At 40.7% G+C, this 16,509-nt stretch overlaps 1 protein-coding gene across 3 annotated transcripts in view; it reads left to right on the forward strand.

Moving 5' to 3' along the window:
• LOC109625837 (zinc finger protein GLIS1) overlaps window positions 1-16,509 on the forward strand; it is a 75,013-nt gene that overhangs the window by 46,894 nt on the left and 11,610 nt on the right. For 2 of the 3 annotated variants that reach the window (XM_020081368.2, XM_020081369.2), the window contains exons 5-7: window positions 7,875-8,036; window positions 11,227-11,337; window positions 14,417-14,558. In XM_020081368.2, coding sequence (XP_019936927.2) covers window positions 7,875-8,036; window positions 11,227-11,337; window positions 14,417-14,558 — 415 coding nt within the window. The remainder of the gene's footprint in view (window positions 1-7,874; window positions 8,037-11,226; window positions 11,338-14,416; window positions 14,559-16,509) is intronic. The other variant, XM_069522188.1, reaches the window with a different exon arrangement.

The raw sequence follows: 16,509 nt of genomic DNA on the forward strand, positions 1-16,509 counted from the left end.
CAAAACAGGATTAAAGTGGATCAATTAAATATAAAGCTATTGTCATTAGTGGCTGTTGCTTGATTCCCATCCATCATCCCTCAGTACCACTGATATAAAACTGAGTCGTGCAGCATGTTGAGTTATACACAGTAACACTTCATTGTTGTGCTCGAGTGAGAGGAGTTCTCTGTCAGGAGGTAGAAAAAGAGAGAGGAGCGAGAGACGAGCAGAGAAAGCGAGAGCGAGAAAAGAGTCAGGTGTGAGAGAGAGGCGCTGGACAGATTGAAGTCCTCTTGTCAGAGGACGCTGTAGCTCAGGGCCCGTCCGGCGGGGTTCCCGCATTGACCGCCAGTAACATCAGTCCAGGCGCCGGCTCAGAACACAGATCATGTTTAGGATTTTCATTGTGTAACCCTCAGACTGTCTTTTTCATGGGCGGGTTTGGATTTCGTGAATGGGTTTTATAATTAATGCCTTGATGGTTACTAATGGCTGTGGCACTGGAAGGTTTGCGTTGCACTCTAATTAGCCGTTATAAATGGTTGAGGCTGCTCGTGAGAATAAACTGTCATGAGACAAAGTGGGACTTCTCTTATATAAGCTGAAGTAGAGGTCACAGCATCATGTAAACGAAGATGTAACCCAGTAAATATTCAGTGTTTTTTTTATTCCCTATTCATACCTAAATGCACCATAAATCCTTCTCATCTTTCAGTCGACAAAATGAACATGGATGCGAAAAAACATAATCCAGTGGTTTTTACAGGCAGGGACCTCTGGTGGTTCAGTTAAATGTATGGAAATGATCTGACACCCTGAGCTTTTGCTGAGAAAGGAAAATTTAATTCAGAAGACTTAGGGTTGGATATTGGTTCAGTTCTGTACTAACACTACATGATGACACCCCCCCCCCCCCGTCAGTCTGTCTCATCTCTTTGAGAATGTGACCCTGTTTTCCTCTTTCCTCCCTCAACCTGGTGAACCGGTAAACCCCAGGCTGCCCGGCCCGAGAGGAAATCACATCTTAGCTCCTAATCTGATGCAGGGTCGCAGAGCTGGTAGACATTTGAAGGAAGGCCTCTCTGAATCCACAACAGGTTAAGTGCTTCCATGAAGCCTCGCCGTGTTGTTGTGAAGCCACGCAGGGCTCGCACCGTTGCCGGGCCTCCGCGGCGGGAGCAGGGGTTCAGACCCATCACGGGCACTTCCTCCTCAATCTCCAGCAAAACGAGTGTGCGAGAGGCAGCCCAACCAGCTGGGCCGGCTCATTATGTGAGCAGCCTCATTTAGTCATCATAGGAACGCTTCCTGTTGTGCCATCCACATACTTTTTAATCTGGCCCCAAACTATTCAGGCATGAGTGCAAAATGGCTGTTAAGAACAATTTCTTCAGTCATTTACATGACTACTTCCTCCCACCAATTTATCGGCTCAGCTCTCACTAAGCTCGCTTGTTCATACGCATCTGGACAACACTCGTGTTTAGTCATTTGCTGCGTCTACTCATATCTCAGCATTTATAAATCAAGACTTCCCAAAACTTAGTGCAAGAGATGGGAGGGGAAGGATGCGTCAAAGAAAAACAAAGCCAGTGTGTATGAATTCATTTATCTTATGAAGAACAAAAACAAGCCCATTGCTATCTTTAATTCAAATCAAAGCCCTATTCACAACAGATGAAGCTGGCTGCTAAAAGGGTCCACAGTGGAAGTGATATGTGTAAACTATGTAATGCAAATGTTTTAGCCAGGCTGTGTTTAATTTTGTATCCTGACGAAGCGCATGAGAAACCTGCCTCTCCTTAGCTGTCTCGTTGAATCATATGGATATAATTTCATCCATTTACGTTTTTCTGCTCTTTGCTGTGGTTGCCACAGGGCATTTGGAAGCAGGCAGATTAAATGCACATGTTCCTCCCGTCCGCAGCCGGAGCACTCCGCTCCACTGCCTCCCCTCCGAACAGATCCCAAAGTGTTGGTGGTTTTCCTCGTCGGTCAGCGCAGAGAAAGACACCTTGTGATAAACCGACTCGTTCCAGCAACCGCCTTTTTTTCAGACCCATAAAGTTATACAGGCTGCTTTTGAGCATTGGCACTTTATAACATGTTTTATTTGGCCGCGTCCTCTTTTGCCACCAAAGCTCTTTGCCCTCCGTCGTGTCTATCAGGCTTGGCAGTGAAGGAGCCTGGATGTGTTGGGTAAAACTGATCACAGCAAAAAACCTGTGGAGACTCTGAGAACTTTTCTATTTTATGGAGGGCCAATGAACATGAGTAATAGTATATTTCATGCTAGTTAGCAGTCCAACAGTTGAATCACATCTCCTCATCATTAGTCAGAGTCTGATCTAGAATTACTGCCCACGGCCGGAGAGATGTATTAGTGCTGAAGGAGATGTTAAAGGATTCCCTCATGTCTGTCGTAACACGAGAAACACTTAGCCGCCGTTAGAGAAAATACTGGATTTTATTCTCCGGGAAAAAATCGAATTAGTCCTGTCGGTGACGACCTCGTCTAAAAGGACCACAGTCAGATATTCCCTTACTTCTGATTCTCTCCATCTCTCCTTACGCCATTCATTAAAGCCTTTAATCAGATTCCTGTCCAACATGTCAGCAGCCATATATCCCCCGTCCAACACACCTCCATAACGGCCGGTTTGTTTGCATCATCTGCAGCTCCTGCCGGCTGCTAATGAGCCGCTGCATGCGAGGAGAGAGCCGCACACTGCCGCCTTTTAGCCACGACACTGTTTGGCCTTTTCCCTGCCAGTCAGGAGTCATTTCCCATGAAGGCCTCAGGCTCGGCCCGCACCTCCACCAGCTCGCATGCTGGGCCCATAATCTGTCTGTTGTGATCACCTGCCTGTCCACCCTTTCAACCCGCTCTCGCCCCCTTCAGCCATGTCAAGACCCCGCTGTCATCCCCAATGTTTACCGAGCTACTGAAACCCCCCCCTCCCCTTAACTCAAAGAGTAAACTGGTGTCAGAAGGGGCTCAAATCCCTCCACGCTGCCAGTATGCCGCTCCCCTCGTGTGGTGATCTGCTGGTTTACCTTAGATGGAGGTTTACAGAGTGAGAAACTAAACATGTTTAAAGCAATTAATGTGATTAGTGTCGTCTAAACTGTTTTCACAGATAATATCAAAGGTAAAATCGATTCCTGTGTCAGATGCCTCAGCCTACACAGCTCTCTGTTTACACCACTTTATCCTGTGTGCTCATTACTCTCTAAACAGTTTATATTTTAGGAACCTCCTTATAGCCCATGCAGTGGACATACTGACATATACCCTTTAACTTGTATTTATTATTTTATGATTTGATCAACTCTATATTTGTAATTTAGTTCAGTGTTGTAGGAATCCACTATTAGCAATTATGGTGGGTATGAGTAATAGGGCCTCATGAAAAAAATTTGAAATATTAAGTTAAGTTGTTATATTTCAAAAATAAAGATGTAATTTAATGAGCAAAAAGTCATAATATTACGAGAATAAAGAAAAAAACATTTTTAAGGAATAAGTGAGGAAAAAAAGTTTCTTGAGAAGTTATGAAACCTCTTTGAATAACACAAAGATATAACTAGCGAAAGAGTCGACCACTTCCAAACATTTCCTCCTCCACCAAAGGCAGTTTCATCTAAGTCTGTGTGGTTCAGAATAGACAGTTTCTTTCATAATATTAAATCCTTAAAATGATACTGATAATGTGGAGCTGATGTGTTGGCATATTTCATTATTTGTTGCCTAAAATTAGGACATAATAAAAGGAATTTATTCTCATTATATCACAAATTTAATCTTACTTCATTCTCTTAAATTTATAACTTTCTTCTCATAATATTACCATTTTATTCTTGTAAAATTACGACTTTCTACTCAAAATAGTTCTTTTTTTCCACTTTATGTAGCCTTAATACTTGTAAATCATTTATAGCCGTAAATCAGACCCAGGACCTGGAATATATACTTGTCATGTGTCACTCCTTCACCAGAATAACACCACATACTTCCAAAATCAATACTGTCAAAACATTTTCAATACCAGTTATTTGGTGCATGCATCGTCCAAATATCCTAAATGAAGTTGACAATGCCTGAATTCACTTAAAAACGTCATTTTAACCAGAGGATTGCCCTCGAGAAAACATCATACTGTAGCATAACATTTTCATACAGGATTTCTGGGTAATGTCCATGCCCAGAGGTGGCATTGCCTTTTGGTTTCCTTAGCAAGCAGGAAAACCTCACACTCCTTGAGTAATAACACGCTCTCTACGATTAACACAGTTTCCTCCACGGACCTCTGGCTATAATTTACCCACAAATTCATATTGCAGAAAAGAAAGCAATGAAAGAGTGATTATTCCCTTATACGTAAATACACACTTTTGGCATGTCAATAATAGCCATGTTTGTTTTCCAAACTCAAATGCCCGGCGCCGTATTTCAGCAGTCAGCATGCAGTGTGTCTGTCATGACCCGTACGGCAGCTTGGACGTTCCCCTGCACTGAGAGTTTTATAAGCTCTCCCACCCCGCCTGACTCTCTTGTTTCCAGCTGAAGCATTTGATTGGCACGACTCAAAGTTAATATGTTGCCGCTGTAGAACTGTGTGCAACATGAACATGTATGGATATTTTCCATAGTTGTGTGCTGCAGCCTAGGCACTATGTGTGTATGTCTGGTGCTGAGGAATCCTGTGTGATATTTTTTTTCCTCATACATTCCAGTCCTCTTAACTGCATGTTTGGCTGTGACAATTTAATGCATTTCTCGGTAGAACTTTGGAACAAGTTTATTGCCTTTAATTTAACGACACTACACGTTACCTGGGTCCAAATCTACTGAATGGTTTGCCACTAATTATGCTGAACTCTTGAACATGGGACTAGCTGTCGTATATCAGTTATTGAAACTTGACTTTAATGGTCCAGTGTGAGATTTAGGTGAAAGGGATTAATTGGCAGATATTGAATATGAAATAATCCTCATGATGTTTTTACTAGTGTGTAATTTTCTTAGATCAATTCTTCAATTGTATTAATTGTTGTTTTCTTGACCCTAGAATGGCCCTTTATTTTTAAATACTTTCTAATGTCATCGGGAGCCGGTCCTCACTACGGAGGCTGGCTTTTTTTTTTATAGTAGCCCCAACTGGACTAATTAAACCTTTTGAGTTTTTATGACAACAAAAGGCTAGCACAGGTTCTCTTTCATGTTTGGAAGGGGAGGGTGAGGTGAGGGGTATTCAGCTGCAACATGCAACTTCACCACTAGATGTCACTAAATTCTACACACTTAACCTTTAAAGCGGCTTGTTTGTCAACAGGATTATGCAAAAATTACAGAAAGGATTGGGGGGGTTGGACATAGGCCACGAAAGAAGCCATTCAATTTTGGTGTGGGATTGGATCAGGGGGTGGATCCAGAAATTATTTATTTATTTATTTATTTTTAATTTATAAGTTAATATATATATAATAATTTGTTGATGTAAAAAATAAGCCACATTTATGGAACTGATGTCCTGGTGTGTGAAATTTCCGTGGCAGGATTGCATTTAAGGGAACTGTAGTGCCATTGACTTATTCTATTATATCTAATATATATTTCATTACCACAACTTTGCAAACTTTTCGTAAATAATCAGACAATTAGAAAAATTTGATCAAGTGGAATGGAAGCATTTTTTTTCAAACTCATTGGCCCAAAACTTCATGTTTGTTGTGTACCGATAAGTGGGCAGATTAAGACTCTCACTTAGCCACACACACATATACACACACCCACAGATCAGCCTGGTCACCTAACACAGCTCTACCATGACAGGCTTAGGTTTCGCCTATATTAAATGGAGCCTCAGTGAATAGAAGGCCCTGCCTGTACTGTGTGAGTGAATGAAGGAGGCCAGGGATGAGCATTGAGCCCAGATGAAGCTGAAGGCCCATTACAGGAATGGTGTCACTCTCTCCTTAGCCGTAACCCGACCTGTTGTCAGTCGGCTTCACTAAAGGTCAGGGTACAATGGACGGTAGAGAACGACAAGCCTCCGCAACACAGTTTATACTCAAAGATGTTGCAACAATTCATTTATCAGAACAGACGTCTTCCTGCCTCCTCGGAGACTTAACCTCATCTTTAAGATTTTGACGTAGTACGAATAAGGACTATTTTTCCATATCCTTTTCAACACAATATTACTTTCTCATGGGACCACAAACACTTTGAAGAACTCAGAAAGTTTTGACCAGTGAAACCAGAAACAAACTTAAGTTTCTGCACATAGTTAATACCTTCTGATGGTTCACGTACAAACTGTTCAAACACAGACACTGCAGCAGCTACAGCTTGTGTTCAGACTAATCCACAAAGTAAGGAAGTAATAGACGCTGCCAGTGTCAATACTGGAAACAGGGGTGGATGTTTCTTGATGTTTATTAATGTTATGTTTTCTGTTGACCTCCCCACTGGTTAAAAAAGAGGAGATGAAATTGAAATGATTAAATAACTGTCAAACACGGAGCAGACTGTGGCTGTAGAGACAGACGTTAGTCCTTTGCACCTCTGCATGTCTCCTTTTCATTCATTACATCTAACTCAAACATCAGTCACAGCACAGTAAACACAAAGAGCAACAGGATCACATTGTGCTGTCACCTCCTGATGTGAAAACCCTGTGTCAAAAGTTGCCATCTGTCAACAGTCTTGTTTGTCTGATCTTCTCTGTATTTCTGATCCAGTTATTATTCCTTTATTTATAGTTATTTATAATCAAGTTTATGATTAAATTATAGAATATCAAGCCCCATTTACATTTATTTGTCATAATAATATCTTAGGCATAGTTGCCTTTTTGCTTTATTTATCTGCCGTTATTTCAATATGGTAAACGTTTTATTCAGTTATATTAGTATCAGCATCAGCCCCCAAAAATCCACATCAGTTGGGCTGATGGACATGTGGCCATGCGGAACAGTCCTGACCCAGCTGACAACTCTCTTACTCCTGTGACAGTTAAGTGCCAGTATAGCGGTTCGAGTGTATACTGCTACTTAGATATAAAATATTAATAACATTGAGCTATATGCTTCCTATACCACTGTACACCCATACACTTTGTGACTCTTTACACAGCAGCCCCTGTAGGGGGTCTTGACATCGACCGCCTCATCAACCAATCGGCCATGTTTTCTGCTTAAGAGCAGGAGTGGACACATGAGAAGCCTCATAAATCATTCACGTGTTAACAAATCTGTGGTGTTCATTGGCTGAGTGGTCGGGATCAAATGGGCTGAGGCGGGTCGGACATGAGCTTGTTTACCGTCACTGTCACTTGTCAATGTCTAATGTACGATACGCAGCACAACACTTATCTCATGCTATGCATTACAGTCCATTAACCGCAGCAGTACAACGCACTCCCGTTCCCTCCGCAATGTAGATGGCGGCAGGTGTACAGTCACGCAGGCCGCTGTCTTTCAAGTGAGGACGTGGTTTTAAACAAAGGTTCTCAGACTGGCTGCGTAATTCAAGAGCTATGGAAAAAATGCTCTTGAACCACCCATGTTCTTCAGCATCTCTTGCTTTTCCACAGCCCGTGAATACGCGGTGTAGAGTGAACTCCTTCAGCTGTGTGAGTGATCAAGGGGCTGAGGGGAAGAGTGGGACAACTTCTTTCTGAGTCACACACATGCACATATACAGAGCCCACATTGTACCAGACTTTACCAGCTTCATACTGATTGATTGTTTGTGTGTGTGTGTGTGTGTGTGTGTTTGTTCATGCATGTGGGTGTCTGTTTATTTCCACGTGTGGTTCTGTGCATACCTACCTAAATGTGTGGTCGTCTCTTTTTTGTGTGTGTACGTGCTCTCTCCTTTCCAGTTCGAGGGCTGTAACAAAGCGTTCTCACGTCTGGAGAACCTGAAGATCCACCTGCGGAGCCACACAGGAGAGAAGCCGTACCTGTGCCAGCACCCCGGCTGCCAGAAAGCTTTCAGCAACTCCAGCGACCGGGCCAAGCATCAGCGCACTCACCTGGACACGGTCAGAAACCAAGTCTCTGCTCTGTCTCACTTTCTCTTTCTCCCGATGTTTCACCATAGATTAATGTTTAACATTTCCCAGGCCAACACTTGAAATAGTCTGGGTGGTCACAGAAAAGAGTTGCGAAAAGAATGGCTGCATGAAATTATAGACTGTAAATGTTTAGTTCTGTAAAATCCATTTAGGGATTATATTTTCTGCAAATTACAAAAAAAAAAAAGTGGAATAAGTGGAATTGACCGTCAACTCACACTCCACCCCTCCTCTGCTTATACACCAAAAAACTGCAGCCATCGAAGCCTCAGTGCTTATTTCCACATCTTTACAGTGTTAGACTTAAGTTTTCTGTCAGTCCCTGAGTGGTGGGGCATTCTTGCTCCCTCAGCACTGGCAGTGACATAAATGATCAGTTCCATTAGGCCGAGTCACAGCTCTCAGGCTGTAACAGACTTCTGAGCTCAGACAGAGCTTCTCCTGTTTGTCTAACCTGAGGAAAGGTTGAGTCAGCCATCGCCGTCCCTCCTCACGTCTCAGTAGCCTCAACCAATATCTCACTTTATCACCACCTGCAGGCCAACACAGCCCTGCAGTAAATATGTTGTTTTGCTCAAATTATGAAGTCAACAGTTGAGACATGAGGTTTTTTAAAAAATGATTTCCGATTTATATGACACTACACAAATCTAAATGGGTCCTGATGATATTTTGATTTATTTTCACCCTATGTATTTATTATAAACCCCAGATTTAGAAATCAGTGTCATTATGTTGAAGTAAGATGATCATTTAACAAGTCAAAACATTTAATCATTTGGTGGAATAGGTTTTTAAGTCCAGAATTCAGAATGAACCACTTTTTTTGCTCTGTTGCCATAAATATTTATCACTGGAAAAAAAAATAATAATTTCGATGAATTGGTAAAAATTTCTTTTCCAGTATTAAATGTCTCAAAAACTGTTAATTACTTTTAACTTGTGTGCAGCTGTTTTTTTTATATTCTCTCACAGTAGTTGCTTCTCCTAAGGTAAGAGAAAAAGAGAAAAAGGAAGTGTTACAGCGACCGAAAAGGAAAAAGGGGAAAGATTAATGATTTGTTATTTTTTTCTGTGTCCTTTTCCATCTCTCATCAAGCAAATAGGCTAAGTTTATAATAATGTGGTTTACTAACTGAATTTTATAGATTTCATAAATCATGACTCGAGGAACCTCTGGTTTCAGCCATTTTTCAGCCATACAGTATAACTACTGTAAGAGAATATTGTCATCTGCTTAAGTGCCACTGGATTCTACTGGATTCTAAGTTTGTTGAGGGAGTGGTGGCAATGTCTTTAACAAGTACTAATTGCTCAGGTGAAAAAGAAAAAAAAAGTTTTAATAGAGAATTGTTTTAGATGGTGGAAACTACTTTCTATATCTCAGGTGGCTCTCATGGATTCAACTTTGACACTGCTCCACATACAAGGAATCTTGTAGCAAGGGTCAGATTTTTTTTAAAGCGGTAAACCCTTAAATTTACCACTTTTTTAATGAATTGAAAAAGAAATTTATTTTAGTAGTACTTTTATAATACCTGTATTACCAGAATATTTTCCCCCAGTGTTTCTGTATTGGCCAGCTATCAATGTGTTTTGGTTTTTGGACAAGTAAATCATTCTTTCGTGTTTATCCAAGTAGAAATTTCAATGCGGACCTGTGTTTTTCTATCAGTTAGGGATTTTCTTCCACCACCCACTCTTTCCACAGTAGGACAAATGATACAGCTAATCGGGGACCCCGATGCTTATGGCTTCACATTAACACCCTGCTAAGGCCTTCGCGGTTCCTGCCCAGCTGCCTGCGCTGCCAAAAACACTTTGGGGGAAATCATTTTCAAGCTTTAATGATATTTATTCTACACAGAAGTTGTGCTTGTATTTTTTTTTTTTTTTTCGGCGCTGTATTGGGTGCATGCTTGGCAAAACAAACATGGCACAGATGATTGGCACTGTAAGCACCCTGGAATAACAATGGATTATTTACAGAGGAGGTTGAGGTATGGAGGCCGAGCTAATAAAGACACATATCCCCTTACGCTTTAATGGGAAACTTATATTCCTGAGGATGAAAAAAAAAGTGCCTCAAGCAGGAAAAATCCTTCAATCAGTGAGCTCCATGCTTTATTTGCTTGGTAAATGAGAGGAATGTGAAATGATGAGGAAACTCCATGACAGTGCAGTCGTTCTACAGATGTTCTGTTACACTAATCTGCCTGAATCTCCGTCTTTACAGCCATGTCAGCAAGCCAATGAATCACCACTGAACAGCTTTGATCAAATATGACTGCTCAACAATATGCAATGTCTTTTCACATGAAATTTCACATGATCTATTTATTAGTCATACAGACACAATACAGAAAGTATAGCACAGTCAAACACATCAACATGTCTGTTGTTCAGTATGTTTTTGCCCCCTGTCCATTTGTTGGTGTGTTTGTTTGTTAGAAAGTTTATGCAGAAATTACCAGATGGATTCCCAAGAAGATTGTTTGAAGGATGCAGTTGAGTCGGGGATTAATCAGGGGAATCCATTTTAGTGTGAATCTGGATCAGGGAATAATTCATCAATTGTGATGAAATCAGGCAAATTTAGGGACCTTATTTTTATTGAGTGTGTGAAATTGGGTGCAGCTTGATTCTATTTAAGGGGACTGTTGGGCCTTGGTGGAGCTATGTGTTCTACTGAGTGACATTCCAGTTTAGTTCTTAAAACTTAAGAGCCAATTCAGCATCTTGCAGTTTTAATGTTATTTGTGTGGATTCATTCCTGCAGAGAGGTAAAACAGAACAGACCATTCAGCTTTAAAGTCCTAGAAAACCAACACAATTCTGTCGTTTTAAGATAATTTGGTGTTTCAATACTTTATTTCAATACAACTGATTGTTTGTCTCGTCTTTTCATCCCTTTTCTGCTCTTCCTCTTCTCTCTTCCTTCAAACAATGTGTTTTTCTCAGCTGAAAGGTAGGACTTGACCTTTGCCTTTACTTCAACAAATTTCAAACTTACTGTATAATGATTTTCCTCCTTCATTTTTTTCCCTATGAGCTCTTTAATATCTGCCCTGTTTGTCCTCTGTTGATGCTTCTCTTAAAATAAAGTAATTTCAAATGTATTACAACTGATGTGAAATGTTTTTCTCTCTCCTCATAGAAACCGTATGCGTGTCAGATCCCCGGCTGCACCAAACGTTACACAGATCCCAGCTCGCTACGCAAACACGTCAAAATCCACTCAGCCAAAGAGCAACAGGTGCGTAGGAAGGTAAGATACTCTGTGAAGAGTGGGAGGGCAAAGTCAAGAAAAACCTTAATGAACCTATAGTGTTATGAAGTCAAAAAAGAAATAAAGTCCAAGAAAGAACCAAAAATTGTCTCAAATGACATTTATTGTTTTCTTATTTTTGAGCATTAAATAAAAGAAAATGAAAGTTATCTAAAGACAAACTTGAAGTCCACAGTAAATCAATTAAATGTTGTGATTAAAGAAGAAGAATACAATCTTTTATGGTTTATGTTGCATCAAAGTAATTCTCATGGTCTCTCATGTGTATGGGTGGTTAAAACACATCTGTAACAGTAAACCCTGCTCAGCAGCTACCGTGCATTTTTTTCTTGGTGAACTTCCAGAATGACCTTATTCCAGTCATTACGGCAGAGCGGCAGGTTTTTACAAACACACCACTTCATGTAATCTATCCTGTTCTGATCTGTATTATCCACAGATCTATCTGGTTGGTTTAATTTCAGGGTTGGGAGGCCCAGGGGCCGGACTCAGAGGGTTGTCTCTGAGAATCGTTTCCCCACAATAGATCAGGTTAGACCACATTTCATCATGTTCATGGTCAAAAGCTCATTCTTTCCCTGACTGGAAGTGGGTAAATAACTGAGAGAATGGGCTCATTGTTGTGGAAGGGGCTGGATAGTGGCAGGGTGGATGATGTGTTCTTTTGCTTTAGCGTCGTAAAGGGAAACACATGTGCGCTTGTAGCATTGTTAATAAGCTGTAGTGCGGAATACCCCAATGACCAGATGTTATGGACAAATGTCAAACAAATGCTCTTACTCCACTCTTGGAGCCGGCCCGGAGAAAAACTGTTAGGAGTGTCACTGTGGGGAAAAAACAGAGCCCCGGTTACATTTGACAAATGTTTTGCAGGGCACTCGTCAGGCTCTCCCTGGAGGACACACAAACACACACACACATGGACATAGAGTATCTACGTATGAAATCATAACATGGAGGATGCCAGCAAAGTTGGAAAGTGCCATCATTTGTGTTTTCAGCAAATGAGAAAGCAGAAGTTGTTATCTGTCCACTTGGCTCATTGCTGTCAATTAACTCTATGAAAGAAAGATACACAGGAACAAAGACAGACTCATAGAAAGGAAGGGTTGGGCTGATGATGGATAGAAAAACATGTGGTTGACAGCTCTGACATTTAGTCGTGTTTAACTGGAGCCATTTCTCTGAATGATGCACTCGACTTGTTCTGGTCAAAATGACTCAGCGCAGCACTGCCAGGTTTTTATGCCTCCTGGAGCCATAAAGTTTTCACCTCTTACTGTTATACACCACTAAAAAATATGTATTCATGATGATAGTTAATATCACAGCATGATGACGAAAACAAAATATGATGTAGGTTTGGTTCATATTTTTTTATTTTCTGGTTGATTGAACAAACTTATATTGGATTCAGATCCAGCTCAATTGTTCAAACTAATTTTTATATACTTTTTTACAATTTTGGATTGATTTTATTTATTTACTATCTATCTTTAGTTTTTAACCATCCCATATTGGGATAAAATATTCCATTCAATTTTATTTTATTTGTATAAAGCGCCAAATCATAATATACATTATCTCAAGGCAGTTTACATAGTAAGGCCTAGACTAAAACACAGGAGCATGGTCAAAAAAAGAACATGTATGGAGAGATATTTTTTTAATTTTAGCCACAGATTCCTATCTGTGGCTAAAATTCTTGAGGGTTAAGGGCAGAGGATGTCACACCTTGTTAAACCCTATGAGACAAATTGTGATTTGTGAATATGGGCTATACAAATAAAATTTGATTTGTTGATCTGTTCTATGGAAACTGATAAACAGGATAAATGTATTTTATTGATAAAGCACAATATTAACGAATATATTGTTCTAATACATTCAACATTTTTCTCATAGGAATTACTGTAGTTTTTACTAAATATTTACACAGTAATATAGCTCCTGTCAGAACTCTTCTGAAGTCTGGATATTTTCTGGAAATATTTCGCAGGGTATGTATGGAGCTCATTTGCTCCATTTTCTAAAAACTTTTCTGTCAGTAAAATGTCCAATTGAGCCCATGTGAGGATAAAGCAGGAGTGAGGGGGGGTGTTGAAAACTGGAACAAAACAAATCTCATTTTTCGACTCTTTGTCTACAACACTAGTGTGAACTGTTTAAAACTTGTCAGTGGGATTTATTTATTGTTGATATTGTGTTCATGTGATTTGTTGATTTATGCTTCAACTCACCAATGAAGAGTTCTGAGTAGATATTTGTTTTTCCATTACTCGATGTCACTCATAACTCATAACTCAATGTCACTCCACTCAGTTTTAAATTCTGACTGTGGCCCTGTTTCATTTCACACTCTCGGTTTAAAATCACTTCCTTTCTTTCCCACTTCAGATTTTAAGCTATACCTCTATCCTGATCCCTGTGTTGGTTCCTCAGGATGTTGTTAAGGTAGATCTCCTGAGGAAAGAACAAGATGTTTGTGCTGTCCGAGTGTGCACCACAGCAACTATAACATTTTATTACAGTGAAATCCACTGATGTATACAACAGAACTCAGCTGTTGTGCTGATCCATAAAGCAGATGTCCCATTTCACCAACTGACTGAGTTTCCTTAAGGTTTAGGTTTCTTCTTTGTGCCGTGTAAAGGACTATGAGGCTGAAATGTGTCTTCAGTTGCCCTCATTACTGTGGGCAGCGAGAGAAACAGAAGCAACCTCACATTGGCTCTGATTTGATGCAGTAATCACTTTGCCACAATGTCCAAGGCCAACGAATGACTTTAAAAGCAGCATGTGATCTGTCCTCTGGGTCCCCCTGACTTACGATGTCCTCTCATTTGCTGAGTTACTGTTTCATATTAACATCATAATCACATTACTGCACAAAGAGAAAACATACCCCACATAGGCTCCAACCTACAAAATAAACTGAAGCTGCGTTTGGTTCTTCGGTTGCGTAATCTTGTGGGGCAGATGGGAGTTTTCTCTCTCAGTGACTCATCATGATTTATCTAATGGTTCTTTGTTTTTTTCCAATCTTTGTGACTGACAGCTTCGGCCCTGCCCTCACCTGGAGCAGGACGTCCTGAGTGAGTGTTTGTCCATGCAGCACCTTCAGAGCTCCACCTCCTCACAGCACCTCTACAATGGCAAAGATGGTCGTTCTCCAGGAATGGGCCAAGACATCTTCACAGGTGCACACAGGACACTGCTCAGTCACACAACACCCTGCTTATGTTGCCTTATGGTACATTAAGTAATGCAATCCCTCTGCTTGCACTAGAAACATAGGCTGCAAGTCTCTTTATCTTTCCTCACAGTACACGCCAGGAGACTATTATCACCTCAGTGTTTTCACTCCTGTTAATCTGTTGGTTGATGTGTTGGTAAGCAAGATCCCACAAAAACATTTCAATTCAATTTTATACAGGGAAGACACGATTACATTTTCAGGGGTCGGATCCAGAATTTGCTTTTACTTACTTTTAGGGCACTTTTCCACATTTTCATGGATCTTGAGGAAAGAAAAAATCAGGCACATTTAGGGAACCGATATCGATGAGTGGGTGAAATTCGGTGCAGCTTGATTGAAGCGTTGGGCCTTGATGGAGGGATGTGCTCTACTGTGTGCCATTCTTGTTTGGTCAAGTTTTGTGACAGGATAGCACATGGGCCAAGAAAGACAAAGGGGTGGATCCTTTTTAGAGGTGTGATATCTATGACTGTGTGCAGATCCAAATAAAAATCTGGATCTTGCAGATTTAAATGTGGTTTCATCTTTTTTATTAGTCGCTGTACTGAAAGAATTATGGCTAGAAAGCTTTAGCCCCACAGCAAGAAAGTTTCCTTTCCAGTTTGAATCCACTCTGTGTGGAGTTTGCATGTTCTCCCCATGTTGGCATGGGTTTTCTCTGGGTACTCTGTATGTTGACCCTGTGATACGCTGAGGACGTGTCCAAGGTGTGCCCCGCCTCTTGCCCAATATCAGCTGGGATTGGCTCCAGCCCCAATGAGAGCCCCAAAGGATCAGTGGTATAGACAATTCATGGATGACTTAAGCTTTAAGGCTTGCAAGAATTTGTTGGAGGAATTCACTCTATTCAATTCAATTCAATTCAATTTTATTTGTATAGCACCAAATCATAATATACATTATCTCAAGGCACTTAACATAGAAGGTCAAGGCCTAAAAATCTTATTAATATAGAGAAACCCAACAGTTCCCCAGTTACTCTACTGAGAACCATTCTAGTATCTGTGAGAATTCAACAGAAAAAATCACTTCAACAAGAAATTCCTCCTAATGATTTGGTCTTTGGCTTGAAAGCATCATGTCATATGACACTGATAGTAGCTCTATCCTCCATGGTTAATTCACAATGTGAGAGGAAGGGACCGGCTGTATCTCAGAATATCGATGGCCGGGGAATATTTGTTCCAAAACAGAAGAACAGGCCTGCAAGTGAGGCCTGACCGCCAGAATCCAAGACACCTGGTAGAGCAATCATCAAGTCATCGCTGATAATCAACAGCTATGTGAACTGTCCTGCAGATGTATTATGTTAATTCTGTGTTTTCCGGCTGTAAAAATCATACTCCCGAAGCATTTGGTGATACTAAAATATAAAATCATTTTGAAAGCACTTGGTTATTTAAGTGTTACCATCTTGTGCTTTTGTTGGTTAGGTTTGTATGGCAGAGCCACATCATGTTAACCTGTCATCTTGTCATGCAAAGGCTGCAAAATCCATTAGCAACAGCAACAAACATTAACTTTTACTCGTCACATGTGGCTTTTAAACTTTCCATTTTTCTAATTGATGAATTTGACCATCACCAAAAGTCAACACCACATTGGATTGGAAACAAGAGGGAGATAAATAGATTATAAAAATCTTAAAGACAAGAGAGATGCCCCGTGGCTTCCTCACTTTATGGACACATCTGTCCTTGTTTTCTTCCTGTACCCCGTCCAGGCTCCCCGTTGCTCTCTGTTATTGTTGCTGGAACTCTGCGCACCGTTGACAACTGTGAATGCTCAACTTGTCTTTGATTGTCGGGCCGAGCCTCTGAGTCTTGGCTTTTTACCCTCAGCCTCCCTCTGTTTCTGAGTGGATGTTACTTACTCTCTTGTTTTAAAGGGTT

Source organism: Paralichthys olivaceus, chromosome 3 (assembly GCF_024713975.1).
Source record: "Paralichthys olivaceus isolate ysfri-2021 chromosome 3, ASM2471397v2, whole genome shotgun sequence".
NCBI lineage: Eukaryota > Metazoa > Chordata > Actinopteri > Pleuronectiformes > Paralichthyidae > Paralichthys > Paralichthys olivaceus.